General features: G+C 37.3%; 2 protein-coding genes across 5 annotated transcripts in view; one reads left to right on the forward strand and one right to left on the reverse strand.

Annotated features, from left to right (window-relative positions):
• The window catches only part of LOC137983303 (tetratricopeptide repeat protein 12-like), a 21,473-nt gene extending 14,595 nt beyond the window's left edge, over positions 1–6,878 (reverse strand). Inside the window, exons 1-9 of one of the 4 annotated variants that reach the window (XM_068830511.1) lie at positions 6,751–6,878; positions 4,964–5,175; positions 3,108–3,132; positions 2,313–2,512; positions 1,788–1,847; positions 1,614–1,685; positions 1,458–1,518; positions 846–886; positions 1–47 (exon numbers count right to left, since the gene is read on the reverse strand). The exon at positions 1–47 is cut by the window's left edge and continues 83 nt beyond it. In XM_068830511.1, coding sequence (XP_068686612.1) covers positions 1–47; positions 846–886; positions 1,458–1,518; positions 1,614–1,685; positions 1,788–1,847; positions 2,313–2,512; positions 3,108–3,132; positions 4,964–5,175; positions 6,751–6,814 — 782 coding nt within the window. In that variant the 5' untranslated portion in view covers positions 6,815–6,878. Of the gene's footprint in view, positions 48–845; positions 899–1,457; positions 1,519–1,613; positions 1,686–1,783; positions 1,848–2,312; positions 2,513–3,107; positions 3,133–4,963; positions 5,176–6,750 lie in introns of all 4 variants that reach the window. The other 3 variants (XM_068830510.1, XM_068830513.1, XM_068830512.1) reach the window with 3 other exon arrangements.
• Positions 6,879–7,161: 283 nt separating this feature from the next.
• LOC137983304 (DDB1- and CUL4-associated factor 8-like) overlaps positions 7,162–15,000 on the forward strand; it is a 13,443-nt gene continuing 5,604 nt past the window's right edge. The window contains exons 1-11 of the mRNA XM_068830514.1: positions 7,162–7,452; positions 7,593–7,652; positions 9,020–9,106; positions 9,344–9,438; positions 11,287–11,397; positions 11,810–11,837; positions 12,046–12,096; positions 12,921–12,981; positions 13,629–13,683; positions 13,976–14,028; positions 14,545–14,675. Coding sequence (XP_068686615.1) covers positions 7,162–7,452; positions 7,593–7,652; positions 9,020–9,106; positions 9,344–9,438; positions 11,287–11,397; positions 11,810–11,837; positions 12,046–12,096; positions 12,921–12,981; positions 13,629–13,683; positions 13,976–14,028; positions 14,545–14,675 — 1,023 coding nt within the window. The remainder of the gene's footprint in view (positions 7,453–7,592; positions 7,653–9,019; positions 9,107–9,343; positions 9,439–11,286; positions 11,398–11,809; positions 11,838–12,045; positions 12,097–12,920; positions 12,982–13,628; positions 13,684–13,975; positions 14,029–14,544; positions 14,676–15,000) is intronic.

A 15,000-nucleotide genomic window follows, 5' to 3' on the forward strand; every position in this document is an offset into this window, starting at 1 on the left:
GAATCTTTTATTAATTCTCCACTTCCTTGTCCAGCCATGTACCCAGCCTGCAAGAATATTGCATAAATTAATAAAAAAAAGGGACAATATCCTTGGAAATCAATACCAAAATGATGCAATCTCAATGTTTGAAATGCACAAATCTTTATTTTCTTTCCCATTAAACAAATTATTTACAGAAGAAATATCAGTGTTGATTTAGGTAGAATATGGTTGGATGATATTGGTGGCTCATATTGCTCCAACGAATGTGACACCTCCCCTTCTTTGCCCCCTACCATCTTTCTCTCTGCCACACACTTGTTCCGTCTAATAATAATAATAATGATGATGATGATAATAATAATAAAAGTAGTTATTGTTATTATTATCAAATGTTATTATTATAATAACAGTAACTACTTAATAACCAAGAGTGAGGTTGTTACAGCAAAATCTCAAACTGAGGCCTTGCCAACAGGGTGACAGCAAGGTCAATACAGCTAGGCCACGGTTTGACATTTTGCTGTCCAGTAATGACCGAACGCTCTAGGTTATTATCCGGTAAGTTGCTTGTTATATGGTAACAGAATGGTTCTAAAGAAGAAAAAAGTAATTTGCATACAGCGTAATCCATAATCAGCCTGTGGACATTATGGAAGAATAATGCCCCAGCACTTAGCTGCTCTTAGCCAATCAGAGCATGCGTTATATCGGTCAGAAGAAACACTAGCCATAACAATGAGCTTTATTCAAGTGTCAACTGTATTTAGTGTGGGGGCAATCATAACTGATTACTTCAAAGTACATGTAAGATTTCATTAAGGAACCAATGGGATAGTTCTGAAAATATAACAAAAGCCCACCTCTTTTTCATCTTGAAGTCTTCTTTGTGCAGATTCAGCTTCTGCAATATAAACTTCAGATAAAAAAAATCAACTGTGGACTTTCCCACTCAATAGAGACCTTTAGATCAAAGGACAAGGATGACTATGAATACAAATTTTCCGTTCTGACCCATGCACTTCAAAAATGTTTATTGTGTAGAAGCTGTGGTCACGTAGTTCTGTTGGGTTCAAATTTCCCTGCTGCAGCATAACCCGTGCCGGGCTATAAAATGAATAAAAGCTAAATAATTCAAAGAAAAGAACTAGTAAAACATAAAAAACTTTTAAAAAAATCTTTCTCAGGTAAAAAGACCCTCTTGGCGACTGAGACTTCTCAAGTGCTCATGTTGCAACTTTAAACCTGCGAGCATTATTTAGAGTTCCTGAGAGGCATGCCTTATTATTATTATTATTATTATTATTATTATCATTCAATACCATTGAGACTAGTCTCTACCCATTTCTTAAGTGTATCACTTAATTAATGTTGGACAAGGTGAGCAGCACTATGGAGGTTTTTTTGACATGATAAACAACTCTAATATGGAACACAACCTTGGTAGTATATAAGGTTGAAATACTTCCTGATACCTTTGAGAATCTTCTCCTGCTTTGGAGCAACTTCAATCGCACTCTTTAACACTGTGACTGCCTAGTATATAACAAAATTAACAGCCATTGGTAACCATAATATTTATCAAGTGTTCAAGTCAATCTATCTCTGCCCAAATGAAATTAATAATTTACCTCATCAAATTTTCCTCCAGCTTGCAAGGCTCTTGCTTTGTGAACAAAGGCTTTGACACATTTAGGATCAATCTTAAATGTTACACCAATATAATAGAACATCACCAATGTGAATCACTCAATTAAAAGTCAACAGTTTCCTTAAAGAGTAATAATCAAGTTAAAATAACTTGCCTTTAGTGCCAGGTTGCAATCTTCAATTGCAGAATCAAAATCTTTAAGTTTGATATATGCCTGATGAAATAATAAATTATAGTCAGTCAATGAGTTGGGGAGCAGAGCTGGGACAATGGTGAGAGTACTCACTTCCCACCAATGTGGCTCGGGTTCAATTCCCAGATTTATCATCATGTGGGTTCTTCTTTGCTCACGTTTTTCTCTGGACAGGTACTCCGGTTTTCCCCTCTCCACCATTTGATTTGAGTTGATCACAATTTACAGTGTCCCCAATTAGTTTCCCATCGCTAGAAGACTTGACACTTTACAGTACATTATTATAATGTTGTTGAATTCACCACTGACATAATTATTGCAGGGCTTTGTAAAATTTGAAATGCAGTTTCTCTTTCAACAAAAAAAAATAAGTCCCTTTGAGGAGATCCCAGAAAGAATACTTCGGAATCAAAATCCATTTTTATAAATTTCATGTAAACAGAATTCACATTTCCTCAGAGAAACATCATCATCATGTCTCCTAACCTGAGCTCTGTTGGTATAGAGAACAGGATTTGAGCTGAATTTATTGATAGCCATGGTGTAATTGCTAATGGCTTCTGTATATTTTCCCTTGTTGAAAGCTTCGTTCCCTTTTCCTTTTAACTTCTCAGCCTCAGCTTCATTCCTTTTCTTTATTTTGGCCCTTTCCTTTGCATCTTCTTCAACTGCTTGCATAAACTGTTCTGTTATAAGGATAAGGCAATTTTACCTGTATTGCAAGACAAACAGTGGTACCATGTCTCTAATAATGCTACAGTGGAACCTCCAAAAAACACTCTTGGTACCATGGCAGCTGTCCCTTGAATAGAGGTTGGGTTGGAGTACAAAGATTATTACATGTGTAAACGTTATTCTGGGAGCAAATTCTGTGTCCTCTGAATGGAGTTGTTCCCTGAATAGAGGGGTCCCAAAGGAGAGGTTCCATTGTAGTATAATAAATAACATGATACTTCTAATAGCAGAAGATTTAGTGAAACACTTAAGAAATAAACATTAGCAGTAAAAGTACAAGATATTTTGGCAACAGCGTATCACCATTATCAATGTCAAAACGAGAAATGTTAAAAATTAGATTGGTGATGCTACTGTAGTATGCGTAAAGAATGAAAGTGTGGAATGGTGCATAAGACAAAGAATGTACTACACTTTAGGTAAAACGTTTTGCTGGAATGGAGTCTGTTTGAGTCTCTAAACACCCAAACGCATGACATCACATCATCAATGACGTGTTACAGGTGCTACACGTGATCTCCAGATATGAAAGATCACTACACTTACCAGCACAAAGTTCTCCAGCCTCCCGCTAAGAGTGAAAAAGAAAAGACAAAAATTAACCCATTCACATCTCAAACCCCCTAGGATGCCCCCCACTGACAAGTAAAATCGTCTGGCATTAGACAGATTAAAATCTATTAAGTCTCCCTCTCAGGGGCAATGGGTTAAGGGTAATAAAGAGTAATGATAATCTAATAAAAGAGATAAGGTTTCATTTGAAAAGAACAAGTCATGTTAGACATGAACAAGGTAGAGTTTTCAGGGAACTGAGCACCAACATCACGAAATCTTGATGAAGTGATGGATGCACCTAATTAGATGCACACCCAATTTTGAGGTCCAACACAAAGTGTCCCTTTAAGTCTCAGCCTTAACTACCTATTTCCAACAATAAGGTAAGAGTAAACATTAGAGTTAATTTTAGTTTAAATGTAGGGTACAGGGTTGTCATTAAGTTTTGAAGAAGGTGTAACACTCAAGATTTCATCCGTAACATGTAAATACAATGTAAAGGAACCTGAGCCCCTAGGGGGGTTTGGGGGCATGCTCCCCCAGAAAATTCTTAAAATTAGACCCTTGGAAATGCATTTTCCAGCACTCCGAGGTGAAAATTGTATATTTTCTCAATCAAAAAGTGATGAAAATAAAACAGGGCAAAAAGATAAACTTCACAATGAATAAAGATATTAATTTACTAACCATGCAGAAATGGTCATGCATTGCAGAACCATGAAAAATGTTCAGCAGAATCCCATTTATATCAAGTATGTTGCATTGATAATGATTTTGTTGCTGAAAATGGCGTCGGATTCCAACAATGATTGAGGTTTTTTTACAGGAAATGTTTGGATTTTTACCAAAAACGCGTCTTAGAATCAGGAACACAGACATCACAAGGCAGCAATTATATTTTCTTTAGAAGGTAAATGTTTATAAATTAATTTCAATTTGTTTTGCCTATGAAGATTCACTCAGCAGCAACCATCACCCGTAACATTGACTGGGCTCAGCCGTAACAGGTGTTACGGTTTATGGCCCCTAATGACAGCCCTGGGGTAGAAAAGTAAAGTAAAGTCTCTGCTTACGAGCCAGAAGGCCCCTCAGGCCGGCGCTTATCTCCAGATTCCGTAGCATGAGCTACTAGGAGTATTTCTACTCCCCCCTGGATGGGATGCTAGTCCATCGCAGGGTTACCCCCAGCATTTCGATCCAGAGTCGATTACTCTAACCATGAGGCCACTGTGCCTGCCCTGGGGTAGATGCAGTAGTTTATCCTTACTTGATGAACAGCATTTGGGGGACACTTTGTGACTTTAACCTCTGTATTCCAAGTAACAAGTGATGTTGAATTTGGGGAGAAGAGCAAGGGTACTCTTTGTGACGCTTGTTGAAATCCCCATGTATCTAATTATATAGGGGCATTTTTGGACGAACATGTATCTGCAACCAACTAAGCCAATAGCCCTTTTCCAGTTAGTTTTTCTCATGTGCATTACAATGTAATCTAATGTGGATGCGAGGCAATTTCGGATTAAAACTACAAAATAGCCCGAAATTGCCTCACATACATGCTAGATTGTATTGTAATGCAAATGAGAAAAACTAACGGTGAAAAGGGCTATTAATTACTGGTTAGGTGGAGCAGGTCTTGTTCAAAATAAATTTTTGTTTGCTGTATGGTGTTGTTATTTGCATTGTTTTTGGTAGAAATTGGGGTAATTATTCATAAATGCTGTTCTGAATGTGATCTGAAACTGACGAACTAAAGAATGAAAACATAGCAAGTCCTTCCTTGTTTTGGGGAGGGGGGGGGGAGTATTTGCTGGAAACTGGCTAATATCCCCTCAAAGTGATCTTACCATTTGATTAAGAGCAGATGAAGGATCCAGCCTTCCATCATTTTCACCTTTAGAAATCACTGTCCTGTTCAACTTAGGTTTGACACGTCTACAATCATCATCTGGATCATCAGCATTTTCTGCTCTGTGTCGTTTTAAAAACTCATCTGCTGCATTAAGAGCTTTATTTTGCTTCTCCAAATCACCACATGTCAGATCTTTCATGATGGAGTCTGCAACATTGAAGGACTTACATGTATTATCAACATGGAACAAGAGGCTACAGGTAGCCTACACTTTGTTCGCAGAATTTTAAGTCAATTTCCTCTCAAGTTAATGTTATTTCAGTGTTTTTTTTTAATGTTACAACATCTTAGTCAATATGCAGTTTCAATTCCATAGTCTGAAGTCCACATTCCGAAACTACTGAATTTGGGGCCATATTTAGAGACTCTACTAACGAGCCGGCTCATTTAGCTCGTTTGCCATCCACTGCCATGTTAAATGAGCCACCAGAATAAGAGACACCAACATTCACATGACTCATTCTTTCATCCATTGCTGAGCCAAATGAGCCAGTACTTCCATAGGTCTTGAATGTGATTTCATGAAGTGTTCCAGACATGGAAAAGGAAGATAAAAATGTTTCAGCAATTTTTTTCCGGGATTGCAGAATTTGTTTTGTACATCAGTTAATCTTGGGTCTATAATGCGGTCAATAATTTGAACAGTTCAATTAAATTAAGGTGGCTGGAACCAGTTTCATGTAACTTTCAAGAGACCTTCTTATTAGAAGGGTTATCACTACAACACTGTATCACACAACAGCAATGTTGTGGTACCATATGAAGCACCAATTATTGCTTAACACAATGGCACAACGGCAACATATCAGCTCTCCAAAAACACCCTATATTTTCATCTTTACTTGCCTAAATCTCAAAAAATTAAGTCAGTTACCCCCATTTTTATTGCAGAATAGCTACCTTATCTTTTCGAAAATTTAAGGTAGTTCTAAATCAGCTACCAAGAATTTTTTAATACTTTGCCGACAGTTCTATCTTGGATTGCTAATTACTATTCTACAATAAAAAATGGGAGTTCATTTTTGAGATACAAGCAAGTAAAAACGAAATATAAGATGTTTTTGGAAAGCTTTCGTGTTGCCATGGTAACCTTTAACTGATGTGTGCACATTGGTGTTTCATAATGTTACCACAACACTGCTGTTACGTGATACAGTAAAGACTGTTTATAAAGAATGAATGCAATCGCATTCAAATCGATCGCGCCGAGACGCAGACTACAGACTGTGCAGACCGTGCAGACCTGTAGTAAAATATGGTCTTACCCTCACTGTTATTGAGAGCTAGCCGTAAACAGTCTAACCTGAATGTTATTTAGGCCTAATTAGCCTAACCTGAATGTTATTTAGGCCTAATTAGCCTAACCAGATTGATATTCAGGCTGACCGAATTTTCATTTTACAGACGGTCTACACAGTCTGCAGTTACCCTGCAGTCTGGTAAATAACAGTCATGACGTACAATGTTTTTCGTGGACAAAACAAAGCCAGAAGCGTACGTCTTCCGAATTAATTAAACCTGAAATGATGAAATGATGTTCACGGTGCTAATTTTAGCTCATTTTTATTCTCAATAATTAAAGTTCTTACGGTAACACACTCACCTGACAACGCCATGTTGTTTCGCTCCGCTTTGCATGGTCATTAAGATGGTGATCGCTTTTATAACAAAGCCTTTTTCCACAATATGGAAATAATTTCAATAATAATACACCACACTCACCGATTTCATCGACTTTTCCAAGAAATTTCTGAAGTTCTTCCTCTTTGCCTGTGGTTTCCTCCATTTTTTACGAGACGGACGCAGAACGACAACTTATCGACTCGGTGAATACAATCGTCCTTGTTCGGGCTTGTCGAAAGATTATCGTAAAATGCCCGATATATCCCGAGGGTCCTTCTCTTCTCTCTTGTTTTGGTTTCTGTCTGTGAGTTTCACGGAGCAGAATTTTAGCTGTTTTCATTTGTTTACCGAGTTACTTTTGCAATAATAGACACAAATGACTGAAACGGAAGGGGGAAGCGCCAAGGAAGGAGATTTTCCTTACGTTTAGTTTTTGAAGACGACTGAGCAAAGCTATTTCGTGGCTTTTCTCGAATCTGTGAATGCTTATTACATGTACAATTTCTTAAAATGGCAGCAAATGCGAACCACATAGTTCCTAGCTTGCAGTGTCGTCAGCTGGGTGTCCTTTCACCGATGAAATTCTCTAGAGATACTTCAGGCTCTAGGGGACTTGTAAAGCGACTAACTCTCCATAACAAACTCGAACACCATGAAGGATGTGTGAACACTCTTCATTTCAACATGTCGGGAGAACTTTTGGCTTCTGGCAGCGACGATCTTGATATTGTAATATGGGACTGGGCCAAGGCAAAAAAGAAAATTGCGTATGAAAGTGGCCACTCCAGCAATGTTTTTCAGGTAAAATGTATCAAGTAAAACCGATAAGCGTAATTTGTCAGATGAGTATCATCGTTTTCAATCTGAGCCAATGAACTATCTAATTTGTGAAAATATGATCATGATGTGAATTCATTGATACATTTTGATTGCTTCTGTAGGCAAAGTTTATGCCTTATACAGGGGATAGCACGATAGTAAGTTGTGCCAGAGATGGAAAGGTAAATACTTCAAAGTATCTGGTCTAAATTACATCACAGTGCAAACATGATGCAATAAGTGTACACCCTCTTGGAAGAAGAATTCCAAGAATATGTTACATGATGTCGGTTCATACTACTGATCAATGGTAATAATTTTCTTTGTTTTTACTTTACCATAAGATGTGCTCTGGACTTAAATTGTGCACCAACCTTTGAAATCATATAAGTTCTTCATTGCAAGTTAAGAAAGGAACATAGAGGATTCAGCCAAATTGAATTAATACAAAAACTTTGATAATGCAGTATTTGGGATTTTTAATATGAAGCCGTTGTGGTTCTTAGTTGTTACTTTGTGTTACAGACTAATGATATATATCACTTAAAGCACTGCACCAGTATCACAGGTCATGGGTTTGAATACTGTTGAAGATTGCATCCATCAGGCTGTCCTTTTGATCGAGTTCATGAAGCCAGGGAAATAACTGTACTCTAAGAACTGGAAACATTTTTCCTTCATTAGGACTAGGTACCCACCCAAGTTTTAATACACTGGTATCAAGCTAGTGTTAAGTCCTGTTGATAGGAGCTAATTCGGTCATCGTATCAGAAGGGTCAGCGGTATTCTGCATGGGCTGTAAACTTGTGTGTGTAAAACGAACATGGGTGCATGTGAGCTGAGAATAAAGTGTTGTGTTCTCAAAAGCTGTTGTTCCTTCGATGGAAGCTTTCCCAGCCGGTCAACAGTCCCTTGCTATTCATTGGCTGAAGATATCATTAAAAAATGCCTTCCATCTAGGCAGGGCTGTCACCATACCGCGTATATGTGTGTGTTGGGGGGTGGTGGGCAGGGATAATCTGTACCACCCGTAAGTGCCTGAAGACAATTATCACTGGCATGTGCTTAATGTCCTGGGTATGTTTGGACAGACTTCCTAGATGCACCACATGGCTCCCCACCTACTAATTTGATTTACGTGGTAACTTGAACTTTTATTGAAAGGTTTGAGCCTTGCCTTAAGGTCTTGCTTTGTCACCACTGACCATTATTTATTGACCTATACAATACATATGGTCTAAGACCCTCTCTATGGATATCAACATATCTACAGATTCGCCCTGACGAAGGGCTAAATTAAATGCTCGAAACGTCAGCTTTTAGAATCTCTGTGCGGTGGTCAATTTACATTATCAACTCCGTTGATAAAACCAAATTTTTGTATACAGAAATGTAAGACTGGGGTACGAGTCCAAAAGTAACCATTCATTATTTGCCCATGTTTGTTTATTACTTTGTCTGATGGCATGGTTTTTTAAAGCTATATGCAAGAATGGGTTTCCAAAAATACTCAGAGTGTTACCTACTTTATCATTGTTGTTGTATCAAGGTCCGTGTTGGATTTCTCCATCCCTCATCAGGTGATGGTTGGAAGACCACAAAATGTCTTGCTCAACACAAGGGAGCAGCTCATAAGGTATGCATCAGTTCAACAGTATTGATATTTCCCTTTTTTGGGCAGAATAATGATATTGATGCTCAGTAGATTGCATTCTTAATTAAAGTTATAATTTGACTGAATTATTGGTATATTACATATCAAGAGATTAGGCTTCTTACCTATTCTGGTGGACTTTTTATTTTCACATTTCACTGCTTGTGAATACATGATTCAGAATTTTTAATAGTTTTTTTTTATGATTCTCTTAATCAGCTTTGCATAGAGCCAGGTTCAGCCTGTGAATTTCTTACCTGTGGAGAGGATGGTGTTATATTTCATGCTGATCTTAGGGAGGATAAAGCACACAAGTAAGTTTCTCTTGCATTTCATAATACCGGGTATAATAAATGTTCAGGGTACAATCCATGTTTATGTAGATTAGTTCAGATCATGTGTCACCTTAGAATGCAAGACAGCATCACCATGGTAAACTCAGTAGATACTGTATCGCAGTCTAGTGTGACCCATACGTAGGATTGTCATCTTTGCATGGTGAATTGTAGTTAAATTTTTTACTTGGTTGAAGATTTTCCAGACTAGTTTGTTTTTTTACTTTCCTTTGTCTTACAGACACTATCATATTCTGAAACTAAGGAAAGTAAAAAACAAATTAAATTGAAAAATTTTATCTACAACATGTGCAACACCGTTTTTGCATGCGTTTTTTTTTACCTTTTGTCTCAGGGTCGGTGAGTTATTGTCTTTACTACTTGTACCTAGACTGTCATGCAATATCATGTTACAGTAGTCTTCAAGGCATGTGTTTTCAGTTATTTATCTCAATTTTTACAATGTGGTGCTCCCTCAAAACCTGAAAGTTGTATGAGTAAGAACCTGTACAACTGGCTACTTTAATAGACAGACTCCAGCTATAAAAGCCTCAGTTAGCCGTCCAAGGTTCACTTGGCAGTTTGTCTTCTATAGTAAACCAACTAGCTGTTTGCAATTTGTTAAAGTTTTTTCTTCCCCCTTCCTCCCTTTGGAGATGGGTTGGATGTATCGCTTTGCCTTCATTAAAATTGGGTCACTCCTGCAAGGTGCAGTTAAGTCTGTGCAGCAACTTCCCCCAAGCTGGTTGGCTTGTTTGCCTTTGTACATTGCTCGCTAACCAATACTCTTGTCCGATCCAGCACATGCTGTTTACCACTCAGCTCATAGTGCTGGGGAGATAAGTGAGGTTGTTCCATATCACACAATTCGGAAGTCGCATAGGCTAACCAGTCGCAAGGCAGTGTTCCCCTCAAAAAATGCCAATACGTCTGTTGTCTTGTTCTATTGCGCCTTGCGTTATGCATTAAAAGCTAATAATATTATATTGATACCAAGGAACAGTGACATTAATTGGGAAACACCATGCTCTTGTGGCCCCCTCCCCCATATTCAATGTTGGAAGAAAAGTCACCATTTTGTTTTGCAGAAAATCCAACATTGATAAGGGGGAGGTGGGTTATCTCTAAAGTGATGCTACCTTCCCAACCAGAAGAACTACCATGGCAATGTTATCAGTCAATCTACTACAACATTACATCTACGTCTCATTCATTATTTACTTATTTATTACTTTATTTATTATTATATATTACTTTATCATTTATTAATTTAGTAGTACAATAGTCTCCTTATTTATTCTGACCTATAAATAATTTTTTGATTTCAGTTTGCAGTGTCCCCAATTAGTGCTTCAGCACATGAGGACTAAATACTAAATAATAATTATTAGTTCCTTTACCTTGACCTTTTACCGTGCAAGCTGTTTTAATTAATATAGCAATAATGAATATTTTGCTCTTGACCACTTAACAAATTGATGTCAGTTTTTCATGCATCTGACCAGTTATTGATCATGAATTTCATCATAGCATTTTCAAAGTAGCTGTGGATCCACAAGGCGATAGCCAGGACAGATGCATGAAAAACTGAGATCAATTTGTTTTTTACAATAACAAAAAAGGCAGAGGGGTCAAAATTAAGTCAAAACACAAGAAGAACATGAAACAAAAATGCAAGAAACTTCAATTTCATTTAATCTGACGCAAGCAATATCACGTCAGTTTTGCATAAATTATAAATTTATGTGTCTGTCCACTTATTGACAATAAGAATTAGCCAATGAGCGTGAGAGAATTTTGCGGTCATTGTAAAGTTTCTTTTTACAGGCTCTTTTGCTGTCGTGTTGAAGAACACAGAAGAGTACCACTGTACACAATCTTCATCAACCCTCTAAATATATATGAATTTGCAGTTGGTGGAAGAGATCAGTATGCAAGGTAAGCAGATAATTATACACAAACTTGCCTTTTGGGAATAGGGATTCTCCCTTCCATGTTTTTATACAGTTTTACCATCAACACAACACTCATGATTACTGTACTTTTCTTATGCTTAAAAAAGACGATGACTATAGTCTGAGGGGCCTTTGCCAATTAGCTTGCTTACAGGGGGTAATTTGTATTTCGATTGCCATATTGGACTGGTGGAAGATGGGAGATCTGGGATGCCCTCTCTTTCCCGCCCCCATCCCGTCGTTTTGGTCACCCGTCCCAGACCTATCCCATGCTCTTCCAGTGATTGGCATCTGATACATGTTTTGCGGCAACAACATCTACCGCCTACAAGCAGGCTGCCTTTGCCGCAACTCTAAACTCACAAGTTTATGTCTGTCTCAATGTATCATTTCAGAGTTTATGACAGGAGAAAGTTGCCAGAGGTATGATTGTTTTGCTCACAAACAGTAAATCTTAAAGTGAGTTGTAATACTTTGATTCTGTGCATAATTCAGTTATGATGAGTAACATTTTGTGGTATATTGGCCAGATTAAAATTGTCTGCTCTGCATTTACAGGTGTCATGCACCTGTTCCAAGGTCAAAATACAACTTGGCAATGGTAAATGTCTCTCTTTTATTTATGAAACAGGATAGCAAGGCTGATGTTGAACCAGTAAAAAAGTACTGTCCACATCACTTGGTAAGTTTTTTTTCAAGGAAGTGTCTGTGTTAATGTGTTGTTGTACGTGTTTTGTAAATGTGTTTACATGGTTCATTTTTTTTCAGTAGTAAGCAACAAACCCATAAATTCTTCAAATGGTACAGTGTAGGATGATTTTAGTTACATGTACATGCATATTGGAATGTCTCAGATTGGCATGGAGGGGGGAATGGCATATGAAAGGGGTGGGGATGCTCATTGTCTCACTTACGAGTATAAATTTCGGATTTTTGTGTCACTTAGGGTGTTCTGGGCTAAACACCATCATATGTAGCCCATATGTAGCCATGAAGGTCTCGTTTAGGGTTTCACGTGAAGAAATATACCGTAAAGTTTATATTTTAATTTACCCTTTGACGTCCAAACCGGCCGAAACCGGCCAGACTAAGTATTTTACATTAATGTTTTAAATGTGGTCTCTTTCAGGGGTCAAAAAATCCTGGGCAAAGCCCAGAATGGTCTCCTTTAGGGGTTTAATTCAAAATTTCCGATGAGCATCCCCACCACTTTATATCCCGGGGAAATTGACACACCTGGAAACGGTGAGTTTGTGGTAGACAAAATTAATGGCAGGGAAGGAGAGAAATTTAAAGAAGGAACCACTAAACGTTTACACAGGAGACGTATGGTCTGTTATAGACATGGAGGTGAGGCTTGAGAAAAGCAATACATGTGTCTCTTATGATATTCTCTTTTTTCTGGTGTTTTTATTAAAGAGAAAATAGTTTTTGAGTGTATGTAGGGGTTGCGAAGGGCAAATCATTCTATTTTACTATAATTTGTTTTTTTTTCTTTTTTTGAAGATGGAAGGGAATGATCTTTATGCAAACATAACATGCCTAGTTTACTCTTATGATGGAACAGGTTTGTTTACATGTATTATTAATTTTATTTGCAGGTTTGTTTATTTATTTCAAACCTGCATAGCAGTTTCCTATTAGTCATTTGTGGGAGGATTGCACTGGCAGAGGAGATGTGTGCAGCATTGGGGCATTGTTTTGTTCCAATGCCTCACATGTCGCTTCTGTTGGAACCTTTTCCCTGCTGGGCTAAAAGGAAACAGCAACTACTGCCACACCGGCTGTTTCTTATTATTATTGCCATTCAACTGAAAATATACTAGGAAAATGTGCTTCATTAGGGAAAACATGGCTAAAATTATTGGCAGATAAATGAAATTCATAGCTAGTGTAATTACTGTGTGAAGCCGAAAACTGTGAACACTTTGATTTGATTTTGAGATTTCCCATTGTGCATCGACCAATGAGAAGTGACATGAAACCACAAACTAATTATGGTTAATTGTTGCAGTTAAGTTTTCCAGCACATCATTGGCTTTTTACTTGAAACACAAATAACATTTCATTAAATTAAATATTTCTAGTGTTCACTGTTTTCGGATTTTCACAGTAAAGGTAGCACCAATTTTGCCTTCCATTTCTTTCTGCTTATGTGCTTTAAATGATGCCTGTGAAATGAATGTTCTTACTCCGATTTGATTTGTGTTCCAGAGCTGCTTGTCAGTTACAATGATGAGAACATCTACCTTTTTGACTCATACTCAAGGTGGGTGTTTTCATTTTTGAAAGGGTCTCTTTCATAAAGTACCAGATTAGATACTGGTCTCAGGGGATACAAAAGCCAGTTAAGCTGGACACCTGATCAAACAAATCAATTCATTGAGGAACTGACAGTGTAGCCTAGCCTGTACTGCCTCTTGGTACACTGTAAGTACCCAACTTTTCTCAGGGCATTTTGAACTCTGGTCTCGTAACTCTGTTAGGTATCTGATGTACAGTTGTTATATTTGTGCAAGCTTGCTTCCTTGATCTGATGGAGAAATAATTTTTCTTTTCAGTTCTGAAGCAGAGTATATCAAAACTTACAAGGGCCACAGGAATAATGCCACTGGTAGGAATCATATCATTACAGTAACTATTTCATCCAAATGTGCTGTTTTCCATAAACCAATAAAAAATGGTGTTGAACTGTTTTGTTCTCCTGCTGGCATGCTCCCATTGCCTAGTTTTGATTCTGCAATTTAGTTATTCACAGCAAATACAATGTAACAAGTTCTAAATATTGTAACATTTTTCAGTTGAGTTAAACAATACACAGATCATGTGATCTAAGATTGAATGATATTTTAATAATTATTGTTAACTAGTGCATTATGTTCCAGTTTTTATCGATACACATATTTGTATGTATTTGTAAATATTTTTTAGTTAGTCAAATTGTATATTCATAGCCTTTTATAGTTCGTTTTCATATTTTGTTTTGCGTAGTCTTATTGTGTAGTGCATTAGATCATATCCACATGTATTTTGCACTATATAAGTAATAAATTATTATATTAACAAAAAAAGAAACAGTTCTTCTATAGTTTAAGTTTGCTTTTGACTAATTCCTTGTTTTATTTTATAGTCAAGGGTGTCAATTTTTATGGCCCTCAAAGTGAGTTTGTAGTAAGTGGAAGTGACTGTGGCCATATATTCCTGTGGGACAAACAGACTCAGGAAGTGGTACAGTTTCTTGAAGGAGACAGTACTGGAGTGGTAAGTAATATTTTGTTATAAAAATTGCCAAAAAATAGATCGAAAATCAAAGTATAACTGATCAGGCTCACTATGTTACCATTTTGCTCATCCCTCCTGTTCATGCTAACAACTTTTCAATGAAAAATTAAATCCCTGTTTATAGAGGAAAACTTTAACATTGAATACCATGTGTTAGTTTCTTGCAAGCTAAGAGATGAACTGAAAAGGTTCACTTTCACTTCTTTGTTGACTGTCTTTGTTGCCTTTGCTTAATCTGTAAAATCCAAAGTAAATATCACCACTTTGAGTTGTTTACAACAAGGGTAATGCTAACCATAGGTTG

Source organism: Montipora foliosa, chromosome 13, assembly GCF_036669935.1.
Source record: "Montipora foliosa isolate CH-2021 chromosome 13, ASM3666993v2, whole genome shotgun sequence".
NCBI classification, from domain to species: Eukaryota; Metazoa; Cnidaria; class Anthozoa; order Scleractinia; family Acroporidae; genus Montipora; species Montipora foliosa.